The following is a 17,517-nucleotide window of genomic DNA, read 5'->3' on the forward strand; positions in this document are numbered from 1 at the left end:
TACTTACTAAAGGCTAGAAACCATGTGATAAACTTGAAAACAGAAGAGAGGCAGCCACAAACTAGGATGGTTACAATGATGTTAATGTGTGCTTGAGTGATCTGGAACGGCTTTCCGGGACATTCGGTTAATAAGAAATTAGGCAGGTTAACCCACATTACTATCAAATGAGTTCATGTTTCATGTGCTACAGGCTGGCGGTGCACTGGGCATGCAGATACTTGTTCAGTAATAAGAAAATAATGAGATTTAACAGCCTGATTACACCTTTAACACATGCCTTTTCTCTCGTCATCCCCATGATGTGTTCATGGTTCACATGTACAAAAGTTGTTGTACGCCACCATTACACCTTTTTAAGTGGCAGGTAAATTCAAAATACACATTTTTAAAACCGCTCAACAAATATCACAAAACACACAAACTGCTTCTGCCAAGCTTGTCTGTGAGCTAATTGTAGTAGCGGCTGCATTTCACTTTCATATGTGGAGAAAGACATAAGATAGAGAGGACAGAAAAGGACTTTGGAAAAGTAAGAACTGATTTAAAAAACTTGCATGTATTATTTTTTTTAAATTAAGTGTTACGTTAAATCAAGGGTAGCAGAAATCAATTCATGTTTAAGTGAATGATGCTGATTGGATTCACTGAAAAATATTCTACCTTTTTACTACTTTATTAGTGTCTGGGGGGTTTGGAAATCATCCGTAATCTGCAATTTGTGAAACATTTGCTTATATCTTGCTGAACACAGAGAGCAGTGCATATATCAGAGCAGCAGAGCAGGTCAGCTGATCACAGCACGCACACAAAGAAAAATCTACTGGAGCTCATAAAGCTAAATTATGGTGACTGGTTTCTTTGTTTTATTCACACTCCACACCCACTGGACATCTAATCTTAGGTGTCCCCCTGCAGAATCACACACAGTCATAATTACTTACACGTAATAATATTGATTCATTAGCAGCTAATGAACAAGTATTTCATTGAGCTGTTGATTCTTAATAAAGAATAAATACTGGAATTACTGAACATTGCTGTTCAGTGGTAGCATGAAGTGGCAAATGCATGCTAATTTCTTATTTTTTACAACAAAAACTGTCTACTTATTCTTTTTATGTCTACATCTATGCATTTACTGTATGTACTGCTTACACTGGTTTCAGAAAAGTATAAAGAAAAGTAAAACCGATGAAAATGACTTGAGTTTTCTGTAAACTGGTGTGTTTACTTACCTTTGCTCCGAGCAAAATGGGGATCATGTTTGTTCAGTTTTTGCACCTGTACAGTTGAGCAGATGGTAACTAGAGGATTTTTCAGATTATGTGACACTATGTCAAGCATGGAAGTGTGCTCAAGAAATATCAAAGATCCTTCATCCTCCCTACTCCAACACTGACAACACTGCTGAAAACTTGTTAATAACATCTTATCTTACGTCAAACTGCAGATTAAAAATCTATCTGTAAAACATGTTTTTATATGAAATTTCCCAGAAGTGAAGCTCTTGCAGTGCTGGTGTCTGGCTGAAGAAAAGACAAGGCCCACTTTTTATGCAGACCTACATCAATGCTGCCCTCCACACTCGGACACATACAGGACAAAGAGTCCAGGTGGAACAAGATCAAAGCAATACCCTTTAACAGCAGCCCAGGAAACAACAGCTTATAATTGGTATTTTAACATCTGGTGAAAAAAACATTAAGGATCCAGACTTCAGTCCAATTGACATGCGCTGCTGTTTTCCCATAGCTGCTGCTCTCAGTGGAGTCATTGAATGAAATGTTTCTTTCACCTCCTTCCCTGTTTTGACAGGTCTTTATAATAATATTGTTGAGGATGTCTAGGCTGACACAGCTCTTGAAAACAGCAAGACATGCTGCTGAATCCCAAATAGAGACGATCCGTACCGACTTCACAGCCTGAAGTAATATACAGGGTGACCTCCCCTTTAGAGATTGGTGACCTTTTCTTCTCGGGAAGAAGCCACAGTGCCACTTGTGATGAAGCCATAATCTGGGAGGTGAAGGCTGAAGACAAAGTAGGCTGTCTTTACCTTGATGTCTGGATAGCTGGATTGGAAAAGGATCAGACTCTTTCGACAATTCTTTAAGTGAAATGCAATTCGTATAATTCATCACGTCGTGCATATAAATCTATTATATACATGTCATATAATGGCATTACACCATTGTAGTTAGGAACCCAAGTGTCCCCTGTGAGCAAGCACTTTGTGGGGAAGAAAAAAACCTCAGACAAGACCAGGCTGAGAGAGGGTGGCCATCTGCAAACAGAAATATTCTCAAGAGCTTATAACATGGGGTAGTGAATAATCTGATAATGCCATGTGGGTTTTGTTCTTACGACATCATGATCAATGTTAGGCCAGCAACAATCACGCTTTGTGATGTCATAGCTTAACAGCTTGAAATGAGGGGGTAGGATGCACATGGGCAAAACTTTTTTTAGGGCCTGCTGTCAAAAAAGACCAGTCAGTAGTGGTTTTTTTTAATATATATATATAAATACAGGGTCAATATAACAAAAAGGGTTTATTTTAATGTAAATGTCCTTAACCTAAAGATGAGCAAGTAGTTTTGGTGCCTTACCCTAACAAAGTTTTTATTCATGCTTAAACCTCAACTGTGTTTTTACTGAAAACATTAAGTCCAGTAAATCCAGGTTCACATGTAACACAAACCCCAGTCTGGTGGGTGAAAGTCCTGAATTTTATGCCTTCATCCACCACCACCTAATCTTTTATTGACTTGCTCTACACGCTTTCCACCACTCTAACCACACCAACACAGTGAGGTCAGACGCACGTTTCAGCAGAGGCATAAATGCACAGAGTGGACGACGGATCAGCTCTAACTGTAAGCTTTAACACAAAGACAAGTGTTAAGCCTAATCTTAAAACTCTTAAAGCCAAAACTGGAGCTTTTCCCACAGCAGAGGATTTACTGTACACATTTTTGGATTGACCAGGGAAAACTGCATTTCCGGTTTGGCAGTTGTTAAAACTCGTGGATTCTTTGATCAAATGTGTTACATTTCACCAAATCTACAAGTTACTTTAATCAAATCTTCTCCTAAACGATTCCACATTAGGACAGACTCCAGATAACATTTTTTAGAACCAGATTACAGTTGCTTTTCCTTTTCATGCCCTCAGCTACTCCCCAGATGTGGTCTCCCAACAAACACTGCCTTCAGATCCGTCAGAGTGGAATTTCATTAAAGCGAGACTTCATGGCGGAGACTGATAACAAGAGGTGGAAGGAGGGGAAGAAGAGAACAGCGTGAACTGTGTTTGACCAAAGTGAGTCCCTCGGTTGTTATCGCTGAGGAAGACGGGAGAGTAACATGAAGGTAAGGAGGAAAGAAAAATGATTAAAAGAAAAGGATGGAGGGAAAACAGGTGCATCAGGAGTTGAAAGAGGAGGAAGAAGAAGAAGTGAAGAATAAAGAAAAGGAGGATGTAAGGAAGGGGAGATGAGGAAATAAGGAAGGAGAGGATACACGATGGAAGCAGGGAGTAAGGGAGGAGCAGAAACAGGAGAAAAGAAGGGAAAGAGTAGGACGGAGATAAGTAAGAAGGGAGCAAATGTTGTGGATGTAGAGAAAACAGAGCAGGTGGAAAAGATAAGGGATGAGAGAGGAAGGGGAGACAGTGACGTAGGACGTGGAGAGTGCGGCTGGACTCCCCACTGAGGAGTGATATGATGGTAATCTCTCAGCTGGAACATCTGGTCTGGGCCTGAACAATGAGTCCCGCAGGCAGATTGCCGCAATCCAGCCGACTCTCTCAGTCCTCTGTAGATGGCCCGATAACCTACCTCAACCGGTCCGACTCTCGCCATCCTGATCAACAAAGACATACATTGTCTGTGGACACACAGGGTCACAGTTAATAAACCTACATCTATGCAGTCTGATGGGAACGGGAGGGGAAGCAGGTCAGATAGGGAGGCCCATGCGTTCAAGGTGATGAGTGAACCGCCCCAGGAAAATTCCTCAGAGATCCTCCTTGCATTAATGTGACATTCACTCTGAAGACGAGCCGTTAATAGAGCGTTATTTTACAGTCGTGTCACTCTAAGTGCCATCCCACAAATCAGTTTAATAGCCCGAGTGTGTTTATACAGTACATAAACTGGAGATGCACAGTTGTTCAGTGATTTATACTTTTCTTCTTCAACATTTAAGATGCCTCAGAGATCATATCGGGAGCATAAAACTACTCGTGAAAAGACAGCAGAGGACAGAGCGACACACAGCACGATAAAAAAAAGTCCTTTTAGAGCTGAAGAAATTCCAGATGGTGCTCAAGTGGAGGACAACATCGTAGGAGACTATATGGCTCGTGCATGTCAGCAACTCTGATTAAAAGCCGTTCTCCGCCTGGGAGGAAATAAAACAAAAAAACCCAAAACAAAACAAAAAAACCTGCTGGCTTGGCCTTTCATTCTCATCTATCACAAGGAATTGTTTATATACAGTTATTTTATTCTCCCCAAGCATGTGTGTATGTGAGTGCGAGAGAGATGAGATGAATGTAATTAAAGTTTTTTAATTAGACACTGTTCTTTTCTGGGAAGCCTGTGGCAGCGCTGGGTGGAGCCACAGTGGAGACAGGAGGTTTGTGGTCTGGCTGAGGGAACCACGCCGGCCTGGGTAATGGAAACCGGGTGTTCATTGTACACATATACACATACATGCCAACACACACTGTTGTACACATGCACTCGCGCCCACACACACACACACATAAACCAAAGCTGAAGAGAGAGTATGCATGCAGAGAAAGCCGCATAAACTTCTGCAGACATGAATCTGAACGCACAGCCCCCCACACTACTAATGTATGCCACATTCAAATACATATATTCATTCATGTGACGCGGCGCATTATGGAATTCATACTGCTGAAGCAAGAATTCCCTAAATAGTGTTGATGTGTGCTTCTGCACGCACGCACGCACGCACGCACGCACGCACAGGCAAGCTCATGCATATGGAAGAACATATAAGCACTGACACACAAACGCATAATCCTAATACAGGCACGAATGGGTGCGCACGCATGCATGAATACACATTTACTCGTTGCCTGTCACTCACACAAGAATGTGTGTTTGCACACAGAGAGCTCATTATAGATGCATGTAGCGCACAAAAACACTCAATGCAAGCGGACACACACACACACACGGATGCACGCTATCCACCAGCCCCTCCTCGCTCAGTCATCACACATGCATGCACACGTGTACGTGCGTGCACGCACATATAAATGCGCTACTTTAAAAAGCACACAAAAAGCTCTCATCACACCAATCCCTAGGCGTGCACACACACACACACCAATTCACATACACATTACATTTCAACCTTCTTCAAAGATACTGACGTGCAGGCAGTCACGACACAAAGACGCACACACCCAGCCTCATTGAGCCTAACAATGTGATACAAACCCATATCCTGCATCATTCACTGGCTTTAATGCACACTCCCACAACCCCCCCCCCCCCCCCCCACACACACACACACACACACACACACACACACACACACTACAGTCCAGCAGGGCCAGGAAATGCAGAAAACAGATCTCGGGCATCTACTGACATCAGTGAGGCAAGGCTCGCCTTTTCCATTAGACACTGACGTCAGTTTTCCCACAAAAACGGCTTCACCCCAAACTACAGGCGATCAAACCTGTTGACAGTTTAAAATAGATCAATGTGAGATACAGGCATCAAACGGGATCAGCGCTGATGATGTTCTCCCCTTCCTTAAACTGTGCGGTCAAACTGTCATAAATGAGAACTGAGCTTCTCCATCTGCCCGTCACTGCAAACAGAAAGGAGACTGTAAGGCCCCGATGCTGCAACTGGCCTCGCTCCAACCACTGGAATCAGATGTATGTAAATATATGGAAAACACTGAGGTGTGAGAACGCATACATTTTCAACACACAGGAACCATATGTGCTCTTTTTTCCCCCTCCCCTCTTCTCCTCCCTACCCGTGAGCATCCATTAGAAACCGAGTAACTTTTATACTGATACCTATATCTTTCGCTCCGGACAGTCAAAGAGAGAGCAGGTCAAGCTGGGCAGCAACAGGTCAATCACTATGAACAGGGCACCATCTAGTGTTGCATGCAGAGTATGAGAGAGCTGCACTTATGTTTGGATTTTTTTTTTTCCCCCTTCAAGATTAAAGGACAGCCATGTTGGGTGCACTCGCTGGCTTCATGCCGTGTGCAAATTGGCTTTTCGCTCACATGATGCTCGGGTCAGTGCGAGGTTCGTCGCATGTGTTAAAGTATAGAGATGCAAGAAAGCTGAAACAAGCTGGACAAACACACAAAGGGCTCAGCGGACTTGAGCGCTGGTTAAAGCGGGTGGGAGCAGGGAAACAGATGTGATTGTTTGCATAGGCCAGGCTTATAAACCAAACCCCGAGGTGCTGCTACATGTGCGGGAGAAAGGAAGTTTAAGCTTCAACTACCTGCAACATGTTGTGTTTTCCCCCCCCCCCACTCTCAGTGAGTCTGTTGTCTAATTTAGAGAAACATTTTTGAACAACTAAGTTATTGAAAAACACTTAAAAAGTACCAACCTAAAAAGTAAATAAAAACAAAAAGCTTCCCCCAAGATCATTTTGGCTTAACAGGAGGGCAGGCACAAGTGGATTAACGATGGCTGCGGTCCAACTTTGAGGAGCTCCCGCCTCTTTGCTGGTTTGCCATCAAGGCTTACTGGGAAACTTAATGGATCGGAGCCACTTGTGCTTTCTCTGCTGTGACGAGTGGACACGCCTGCTGCTGTTTCAGGCAGCTCTTTGCTTCATGTAGCCATTTAGCAGACCAAACTCAATCATTGCATGTTGCTCAACTTTGAAGAAAAAGAAGATCAGATCTGTGTCCCGCGGCTGATCTGGGTGTGGCACCGTTACCTTCATGGTTTGATATGACAGGAAAAGTTATTCTGCATGACACATATCCCACGGAGCGTGCTCAGCTCGCTTCTACCTTCCAAAAAACCCCTTTGACAAAGCAATAAAACACAGCAAATGGTGTTTATTGTCAAAGTGTTGGAGTAGGACAATGTTATATGTGCATAATTCATTATTGTGTACTCTAATTGTGCAACAAACTAAGCTACAGTATATACAGACATCTATCATTAACTGTTGATAGCTGGATGACAGTTATACTGTATAACAGTAAATCTAGTTGGCCGGTTGCTTGGGCAGGACAACCTCAATAAAGGCGATCCATCAAGAGTCCCAAGACTTTGGTATCATCTGCGCTGAATGCAAAATGGTGACTCTTACTCTTACAGTGTAATATCAATCAATACAACTAAACACAGCCATTAAAAACATCCACGTGAATATACTCAACAAATGTTATGCAGAAATATCTCCCCGCCCTCCCCCTTTCTCTATTACACTCTCTCGTTTCATCTCCATAAAATCCAGTAAAGGTTAAACAAACATTTAAATGTTACATATCCCATTAAAGTAAAAGAGAATAATGTTATGAGAACCCTCAGTCTACATAGCAACAATGCTTTGTGAAAAATATATGTAGAGTGTGAACTAAACATTTACATGATTTTACAGGTGGAAAGGAAACATCGCTTTGACATAACTCTTTAGAATAATAATACAGCCCCACAGTCTTATTAACATGCTATGATCTCTTGTTACTCACTCCGATTGCTGTTCATGTGATGTCAGGCCACGCAGCCTGTCACAGGTTTGTGGTTGTGTCAGTCTGTATACATATTTATTTGTATGTAAGTGTGTCTGCGTGTCAGTATGTGTGTCTGTGTGTGAGTGTATGCACGTGTGCTTGCAGGCTCAACAGTCCCCAGAGTTATGCGAGTGTAGCCCGGTCTCCATTTTCCAGTCTCTCTGGTCGGTGGCGTCTCCCTGGCCTTGCTGGGAGGCGGCGGGAGACAGCGACATCTGTCTGCGGGGGTTGGCGCTGTGCATGGTGTTCCAGTGGCGCTTCAGATCCGACGCTTTGATGAAGGCTTTGTCGCAGGAGCCGCAGTTGAAGGGACGCTCGCCCCGGTGCTGCCGTTCATGGTCTTTCAGGTGGGACTTGTGCTTGAATGCCTTTTCGCACATTTGGCACGCGAAGGGCCTCTCGTTGCTGTGGACCCTTTCGTGCCTCTTCAGGTCGGGCCCCCTGATGAAGGCCTTGCCGCACACCACGCAGCGGTGAGGCTTGAAACCGGAGTGGATCTTCAGATGCTCTTTGAGGTGGGCGGCAGTGGTGAAGGCTTTGGGGCAGTGCTCACAGCCGTAGGGGCGGTTGGCGGTGAGCAGCCTCTCCTTTTTGGCGTTGTGGTCCATGGGCTTTGCTCCCGTGCTCTGGCAGGAGCCGTGGTCGCGGTGGCCATACAGCAGGTACTCCAGCTTCATGTCGCTGGAGGTCGATGAGCCCCAGGTGTGGCTGTGCGGCTCTTTGCCCATGTTGGTGTTATAGTTGTGCGGCTGAGACACGTGTGAGCCACCGGGCCCCATGCTATCCATCCCCTGATCATAGAAGCTGTTCTTCCTCACCTCCTCCATAGCCAGCTCCTTCAGGATGGCATCCTGAGCTCTCATCCCATGGTCACCCGGAGCCTGGTTTTCCCGCGTTTTCATGTTGGTCAGCTCGCGTTTCTGGGTGCACAAGTTATCCAGGAAGTTGATGCCCAGGATCTGACCAGATGACATCATCATATTGATGTCCTTCTTCCTCACAGCCAGCCTGGCTGTGTACATGTAATTAAGCACCTCCTCGAAGATATCCGAACGGATGAAGTCCAACTCCACGATGGAGTTGTCCTCGTCGCTCTGTTTCTTAAAGAGCTTTTTGAAATAGTTGCTGCAGGCGGCCAAGACACAGCGGTGAGCCCTGAACTCTATGTTTTCCACCACGACCACCACATCACAGTGCTCACCTTCCAACCTCTGCTGGTTGAGCATCTTCAGAAAGGTGGCTTTGTGGTCATAGTCGATATATCTTAGTAAATCAGACATGTTGCAGGACAAACTGGAGCAACCTGCAGAGGGGGGCAGGGGAAAAAAAAAAAAAAAAAAAAAAAATCAGCAAACTTGTCAAATATTTTGATTCCCACCAAAGAACGAGGGCATGCATGCACCCTGCACAGCTGAGGGGTGGAGCTCTATTTGCATGCCACTTTGGAAAATATATACAGGTAGCGTATGCAGCGCGCCTAACAAACAAAGTATCGGAGAAACTTGCAACCGAAGGTGAACCTGTTCATAAATAAGCGCCCGACAGACAAGAGAGCAAACAAGTGGCCAAACAACCGATGCAGAAACCCCGAAGAAAAAATACGGCAGGGCCCAGAGCCGCAGTAGCGCTAATAATAAGCAAAAACAGAAAAGTAACGGCAGCAGAAACAAACACGCGCACTATTCTCCACTTAAAAAGCGCGTTTTACCGCCGAGTTCGCGTGACAGTCGCGTCGCGTGCAGGAAGATAAACCTTAGCAAGAATATTTCACATTTCACTGCGCCCAGCCATTTTGGTCAGCAAGCCTCCATTGGCATGTTTCTGGTGCCTTTAACTGAGTTCACAAACAGCAGAGGAGACGGCGGCGAACAGACCGACAAACCTCCAAAAACCCGCCGCGCGCTGTTCCGCGCCGCCCGAGCAGACAAAGAGGAAATAAAAAATGTTATTACCCGAAGCCTGAACGCGATTCCCTGTGTTGTCACGCAAGGCAGTCGACGACGATCCAGAGCTGTCGTTTTTCCTCTTCCTCCTCTTGTTGTGACTGTGCGGCTCCACAGGAAATGCTGCATTGTTCTGCTGCCACCTACAGCACCGGAGCGAAGCGCGCTACCGAGATCGTCTATACACGCGGTGGTGACTCACTCTGCCGGAAATCAGACGACGTGCTGAATATATTGGTGATTTTTAAATATAATACAAGCAAACACCCATCAGATAGTCCGTCTGTTCACGTCTTGAAGTTAAAATTAAGAACATTTGATTACAAAAAGTATTTATTTATTCATATTAACTGAACAAAATTGCCAAGAAATGCAGATACACAGTGACACTCAATGAGACACGTGACACCCCCTTAAGGGACAATTCCCACTAGGATTTAAATACCAGGGACTCTCCACCATTTGGTTTTAGAATTGAAGAAGTCTGTTGGATGAAAGGTGAAATGTCTTCAAGAAACATAAAGAAGTCCACTCGCTTTCAGTCCAAGTCTTAGACATAACCTGGGTGTCCAAAAACCTACCTACAGACACAAAGTATCATCTGGGCTTGAAGCTTTTCTTTTTGATAAGCTTTTAGCAGGGGGAGACCTACAGGGGGGCACGGGGAAGCAACAGCCCCCAGCTGCCCACCACAACTTTTATGTTCATCACCCCAGTACAGTCATTTAAGTTCTTTTTCTGTATTTATTTTGGGGAACTTTTGGGGGGAGGGGGGTCTCATTTATACAAAAAAAAAATTCTTTGTTTTCTCAAAAGAGATAATAATACAATAAATAGATTTAAAGTGTTTTTGTGGATATTTTGTTGACTCTGTTACAAGTAGGGCTTTTCACATACTTGCTGAAGAGGTATGTGCCCCTCCTTTGCCCCCCACCACACACGTAAAATTTTCTGTTTTTCGGTGGCTCAAGAGTTGGGTGTTCGTCTTGTAATCAGAAGGTTGCTGGTTTGAGCCCCAGCTAGGACAGTCTCGGTTGTTGTGTTCTTGGGCAAGACACTTCACCTACCGCCTACTGGTGATGGCCAGAGGGGCCAATGGTGCAATATGGCAGCTTCGCTTCGCTTCAGTCTGCCCCAGGGCAGCTGTGGCTACAACTGTAGTTTGCCTTCACCAGTGTGTGAATGTGAGAGTGACTGAATAGTGGTATTGTAAAGCGCTTTGAGGGGTCCCAAAAAGCGCTATATAAATGCAATCCATTATTATTATTAATTAAGATGCTGAAATTTAAGAGTAGCGTTCACAAGATTAGAAATGAATACGTGAGGCAGAGTGGTTTAGAGAGGACAGGCTGAGATGGTTTGGACAGGAGGGATGGTAGATATACTGGACAAATGATGCTGAAGATTGAGCAGCCACGGGCGTTTACTCCAATATTGTTCAGCAGGAGTGTTAGTTCATAGGCTACAGCCCAGTGTGGTCTCAAGTGGGCTAGAATGCTAAAACAATTACATAATGCACCATTGTGCCACATGTTTTCTACTGTCACTACATGTGTGACAATTCTTAAAAAAACAACAACAACAATAAACAAGCAAAAAACAAAAACAAAAAAACATTTCTATTGTAGATTTTTAAGTGTTTCAAAAGTTTCCTTCCACCTGGAAATACTTTCACTTTTTTTTTATAAATTTCTAATCCTGTGTGTAATTAATATTCTTTGTAACCACTGTGGTGACATTCATGCGACTCTGAGGTGCACTTTAGTAACAAATGCACATTTACTCACACAATAAGAGACGGAGTGAGCGCTCTTACTCTCTATAAATCTTGGGAAATAACCGCACGTACGCAGAGGGGCGGGGCTTCCGCGTATTCACAGTAATTACCTCTGACTGCACAACGCCTGTCTTAATTAGCCCGCGGGCTCTCCTTTTAACAGGTCAATTAAGGGTTTGGAGCATTTGGTTTCATAAATAATAGATGGGCTGCAGCTTACAGCCTCAACCGCCTCCCATCATCATATTTAAACATTAACTTTAATTATGTCATTTTTAGATAATTTCACCCTGCTTAAGTTTGATTTTACCGCTTAAAGATCGATCCGTTTCTGCCGTGTGCTCAGCCTAATTGATTTTAGCATATTTCCATAAAGTGAAACTTTAAGATTTAACAATTTAATATCAAATTAAAATCAAAGTTACACATAATTTAAAATTAGCACAACTATTCAATCATATTTCCACTATTTTAACTATATTTGGAGATGACAAAAACTGATACTTAAAGAGGCATAAATGAGTGCTGACACAGGTTTCAGTACTGTGGTGGTTTTTATTATTTTAGAAGAGACCAGCAAATTAAAAAAAACAAAACAAAACAAATGCACTTGCCACTTTTGTTGCACCTTTTTGAGGAAAACACAGCTGTACATCAATAATACTCATTTTTTTGGATACATTAGAATGGATAAGAGGGGGGCAACACAGCTGATGTGTTCAGGGTGGGCGAAAGTGGAGGGGGATTATAGATCTCTCTTGGCTTTGAATGTAAATCAGGGGAGAGCTCGCCAGTCTGAACCCTTTGCCTCACAGTCACACAAACCTGGGACTTGTGCTGCAGCTGATCATCTACCCTGGAGAAAAAACAAACCCTCCACAGGCAAATAAAATCCATTTCATGCCCAGAAACCTTTGATTCCTTGACTTTTTTGCCAGGACATAGTCTCTAAAAACCTTGAAGTGGGGGAATCAATGAGAAATGATGAAACACTGATATAAAGGAAAATGCTATTCAAGTAGACATGACAAAAAAAAAATCAACTTTGAAAGATAATTTGCTATTTTCCTAGGAAAGCTTTGATATGTACAGTACGTAGCTGTAGTGATTTCTGTAGTGACATACCTGCTGGATAACCACGGAGCTGTTTGAAGGAATGAGGCGATGCTTGCTTGTAAATAACGTTGGCACTTCTACTGCGAGGTTAAATAGTGTACGCTCTCTAACATATACAGCCTACAGCGATTTTAAGTTTCCGGAGTGATGGCTTTATTTCATAAATAAAACGTTGCTACAATAATTATTCTCAATAATCATAAAAATGCATCAAAGTCATATAAGGCAGTGAAAGCAAAAGGTTTTGCTTGCTGCACACAGGGATTTGGCGTGCAGACGGATTGAGGAACCACTTGGAGAATCACATGGTTTTCTGTATAATCTTGTTTGATAATGCAACGTTGCTTCCTTCTCATGCAAAATGCATTTAGTTGTTTTGCAGATGATGGCTGTGACTAGCGGCGGAGCTGCAGCACTTGGAGAGTAGGAGGCCTTTCTAGTCTTCTGAGAGTCCCGACGTTATATGTGGAGTTCTGGATGCTGGATTCTGGGAGGGTGCAGAGATTTAAAAAAAAAAAAAAAAAAAAAGCCCTCAGAGTTATTCCTGTAAGAGGAGAGGAAATAGAAGTCAGTGAATCCTGTAAGCTGAACATTTACTGCCACTGTTCATTCTGCCAAAGAGTGAAAATGAGCCTCACTTCAGCTTAAGGCAGTTAAGTTAAACAGACGCTCAGAGAAAAGTTAGAAAAATGCAAATATACAAGACAGATACACACAGGCTAGTCGGGCAACAGGAAATCCACAAAAGTACCATCCTGACAACGGATTCAACAACTCCTACACGTGTTTAGACCAGGGATCTCAAACATGTGGCTCTTTTACTCAACCAGCAGCTGCTTGTAGCTTTTAGAAAAAAAAAAAAAAAACCCCAACAACTTCACTTTAGACCCAATTTCCCTGAACTTTAATTACAGTAGCTAGCACAGTTGTATAGCACGGATGTATACACAAAAAAATGATTTATCATTAGTCCCCCCGACTAAGAATTATTATTTTATTTACTGTATTTAAAACTGCCTCCACTTAAACCCAGCTCCACTTTGTTGGTACTTGAAATAAGTAAACAATAACTAAACAACTTCAGTTATTATGGCTCTAAAATATCATAAATGCAACAAATGCTAATGCAATAAGAATGCAAAGTCCAAATACCAAATAATCATAAACATCTGCATAGCAGTCACAAGTGGTAAATATTTGAACTATTTACACCTATTGGTGATGTTTAATGTTATTTATACTTTATTAGGTTAGGAGACTAGAAAAGTTGAGGTATTTTTTTAGTGACAGCTGGTAAATAAGTTAAAAACAACAAGCGCATCACTAATAGCTCAAAAAGTAGGCCTTATAATATTGCCTTTTTAAGTTATTTTAAAAAGTTAGGCGCTATCATTACTTATATCTTCACTCGTTGATTTATTGGTTAAGGGGAGGGAATATTTAGGAATCATTAAAATCACATAGTAACACTAACAAACTAGTTTATTTTCCCTTAAGAAGAACATGTTTATTGTTTTTACCTGTGGCGCTTCACAGTTTGACAGCTACTAATTTGTTTTGTTTTTTTTTAACCACCATAAACCACCAAAAAAAGAAAAGAAAAAAAGAAATCATCATTGTCCTGATGAAGACGCCCGTCTGAGGCATCTCATAACAGTTTTTGTTGCGGGAAGTAAACATGCTTCCAACTGACATTTGTTTCCAGGTTGTGTTGACCGTCACAGGCGATTTGTGTCCATGTCACATTTCACTTTTTCAATCTGTCCTGAGGCTGGGCTGTATATTTTTTTGCTAACGGTCTGTCTGCATGCACGTGGCTTTATTCTATGTGTTTTGGCCTTTCATCCACACAGAAAATGGAGCTTTCCCCCCCCCCCAGAAACTCTGTTCTGTGTTTACATGTGGACAAGGAAAACCAGGATTTTGGCTTGCAATGTCAAACTTGTTCACCTTCATCTTCTTTTCCAGTGTCAGACTGTGTCACACTTTATCGCCCTTACTGGTCCCCCTATGGCTACGATTGGCCAACATTTGTATACAGCTAGGCCTTGAGTCACCACCTGTTGATATCAAATCCTTCACACCCACATTAAATGGCATATAAACAGGAAACTATCTCACGCAATTTAAAACAATATAAGTTACATTTTGACTTCATTGTGGACGTGTTCCTAACATGAGAAACAAAAAAGGAAGAAAATGGTGATTTCCAATTTTTCTGGTTGCACCACCACTCTGTGTGTATCTAGCACCCAAGGGAAACAACAACTACCCAAAACACTACAAACATTTATTATCATGTTACCAGAGCTGTTCAAGCACACTCAGATAAGACAGCACACACGCAAACACAGGACTGAGGGCAAGGCTGCAGAAACAAAGTCAAGCATTCCCATCTGGTGAGTCACACAAGCACACACATGCACGCTCGCTCATCCCAAACGCAGCGCCTTGGGACCGTTTCAGTCAGTCAGAGGATAAAGGAACAAGTTTCACTGCCAAAAGGTGAACTAGAGTAAAACTTGACAGCGAGCACTTTCCAGAGACTATAAATGCTTGAGAGAAGGCAACTAGAATGACATGCTGTGCTGCAGTGAAATGCAAAGTTCTTTTATAACAGCTCCACACATGAGAAAATCCTCACAATACCCACAGTGGACAAGTTGAAACACAAATGGCTGTATTTGCAGAGTTTGTTGAAACGCCATAAGGACTGCTGACCTATTTTTCCCTTCGTGCAAAAACAGGGAAGTGCAACTGAAAGCAGAAGTGTGTCACAGTGTGCCCTAGAATCATCTCAGGGATGAACCCCAGGCTCTGGTGTTCATTTCCATGAAAAGCAGGCTGCTGTCTGCTGCAAAATTATTGCGGTTTTCGCCTTTGTGTCACAAACTTTTCATAGAGTTTTTAAAAGAACAATTAGTGAACAACTTTCAAATCAGATTAAATCTGATATTTTATGTCACATGCATATTCAGTAGTTTCAAAAAAGCCCTAAAAATTAATTTCTCCAAATGTAATCTTTTTTGTGACCTGTACAACTGGGTACACAAGGATTTCCTCAGCTAACATATATAATTTCAAATTTACAGAGCGTAGTTGAAAATAGACCAAAGCACATCTGTGTGCACTCAAGATCAGATTTCAGTCCATACGGGCGCGTCTGCAGTCGCAGGCTCGGAGCGGAAGCCGGTTCAGCTGGAATTTAATCGCTCATCCCTGCCTGTGCTCTTTGTGAGCTACCACAATGCAGGCAGAACAATATATGGAAGATCTTTTCACTCAATGTTTCACAACATGCAGGCATAATTTCAAACATTTTTCCACATGTGTCTAATAAATAAATAAGAATACACTTCTTATTTAGAAAACTGTAATATTAGCGCAGCAATTTAAACTTACAAAATATCTTTAAAAAAAGGGAGTAAAGACATCTTTAAACACACAGTACATGGCTGTAGCTCTCAAATAAAAGTTCATTGTGTTTCTCTCCAGCAGAGGGAAGTGTTGTAGCCATATTGCACTAGATTGCATGAGACTGCCGGCAGCATTACTGTAAATGTTTTTAAGCCTTGTCATTACGAATTGAGACTGTAATATCCGGCCTGTGTGCACACATGCATCTTCAGTCCTTTTCCCTGCAGAGGGGAATGAAATGACAGCAGCATGATGCATTAGTTGTAAGTACCACAGAAACAGGGCTATCTGCACCAGTGAGAAGAAGTGCTGATGGAAAAGCAGCATGCCTAAGAGAGGAAACCAGCTTGAAAGAACAAACAAGAAAAACAAAGCCCAGTTCAACCAAATTAAAACCAGACTAAACAGGACAGCGCCGGGATCGGGACTTGGGGCCTTGCTGTCTTACCTGGTTCAGTCCTCCCCCTCCTCTGGCGTGATCTCTGTCTCTTTATGTACCACTACTTTGGTCACTGACATGTCAGGGTGCTGTTCTTTAGCCTCCTTTATGGCCTGAGCCAGAGCCTACATACGGGAGTGCAGTGCCAAAAGGGATCACCAGGGGGAGACAGAGAACGGAGAAAGGCAGGGAGGGAGCGGGGATGTTGGATTGTAAGTCAGTATGCCAACAGGGAAGTCATTTTTAGTCACATTTCTTATACGTCCAGAACTTGTTAAGCCATATGATGAGTTAATTTGTTTAAAATGTCACGTTAGCCCATTCCTGTCCTAAATATCCTGACGGTTACTAAGTCACCGCTCAGCACTTGACCTTTTTAATTTACCACACAATCAAATAATCAGCTTTGCAGAAAGAGAAAAATAATGAGTATGGGTAAGCAGAGAAACAGTATGAAAGGACTAAAAGACCTCGTCATGGTCGATGTCTGCGTCTCCGGTGATAACGATCCTTTTCTCGATTCTTGTCTCCGATATGCCTCCTTTCACCGTCTGACCAACAGAAAACACATAAAATAAGATAACATAAGATAAGATAACCTTTATTAGTCCCACACGTGGGAAATTTGTTTTGTCACAGCAGGAGTGGACAGTGCAAAAGTTATGAGGCAAAAATTAGAATACAATAAGAATAAATACAGTACACAACTGTACAGAATAGAATAAAATAAAATACTATATACAGTAGAATAAAATAAAATAAATATACAATAGATAAAAATAGAATACAAATACAAATACTATATACAACTGAGTAAAAATACAACGATGACAGAAAGGATTATTGCACTTAGTATTATTGCATATGTATGGATGTGTGTGCTTGATCAGTTAAAGTCTTTATTATGGAGTCTGACAGCAGTGGGGAGGAAAGACCTGCGAAATCTCTCCGTCCCACACCGTGGGTGCCGCAGTCTCCCACTGAAGGAGCTGCTCAGTGCTGTCACAGTCTGCTGCATGGGGTGGGAGATGTTGTCCATCAGGGATGAC

At 42.6% G+C, this 17,517-nt stretch overlaps 2 protein-coding genes across 10 annotated transcripts in view; both read right to left on the minus strand.

Annotated features, from left to right (window-relative positions):
- Positions 1-7,075: 7,075 nt before the first annotated feature.
- LOC146647790 (zinc finger and BTB domain-containing protein 14-like) lies at positions 7,076-9,856 on the minus strand. 2 transcript variants are annotated; one of them, XM_085389857.1, is made up of 2 exons: positions 9,729-9,856; positions 7,076-9,079 (listed from the first exon to the last, which is right to left on the minus strand). In XM_085389857.1, exon 2 carries the CDS (start codon positions 9,054-9,056, stop codon positions 7,884-7,886), a length of 1,173 nt encoding a protein of 390 aa, XP_085245983.1. In that variant the 5' UTR covers positions 9,057-9,079; positions 9,729-9,856; the 3' UTR covers positions 7,076-7,883. The 2 variants fall into 2 exon arrangements, with proteins under 2 accessions (XP_085245983.1, XP_085245984.1); XM_085389858.1 differs by having other exon boundaries at positions 9,659-9,848.
- A 3,234-nt stretch (positions 9,857-13,090) lies between these two features.
- epb41l3b (erythrocyte membrane protein band 4.1-like 3b) overlaps positions 13,091-17,517 on the minus strand; it is a 56,784-nt gene continuing 52,357 nt past the window's right edge. For all 8 annotated transcript variants that reach the window (XM_085390405.1, XM_085390399.1, XM_085390398.1 and 5 more), the window contains 3 exons: positions 16,939-17,019; positions 16,478-16,593; positions 13,091-13,156 (listed from right to left, as the gene is read on the minus strand). In XM_085390405.1, the coding sequence (XP_085246531.1) occupies positions 16,483-16,593; positions 16,939-17,019 (192 nt within the window). In that variant the 3' untranslated portion in view covers positions 13,091-13,156; positions 16,478-16,482. The remainder of the gene's footprint in view (positions 13,157-16,477; positions 16,594-16,938; positions 17,020-17,517) is intronic.

Source organism: Rhamphochromis longiceps, linkage group LG18, assembly GCF_057381845.1.
Source record: "Rhamphochromis longiceps isolate RC_006_pf linkage group LG18, R_longiceps_female_GT1.1, whole genome shotgun sequence".
NCBI classification, from domain to species: Eukaryota; Metazoa; Chordata; class Actinopteri; order Cichliformes; family Cichlidae; genus Rhamphochromis; species Rhamphochromis longiceps.

Coding starts and splice junctions, on each gene's coding strand:
- LOC146647790 (XM_085389858.1), bottom strand. CDS start 9,848: ATGCAGCATTTCCTGTGGAGCCGCACAGTCACAACAAGAGGAGGAAGA. Junction 9,080..9,658: donor CGCGCGGCGGGTTTTTGGAG/GTTTGTCGGTCT, acceptor CCCCCTCTGCAG/GTTGCTCCAGTTTGTCCTGC.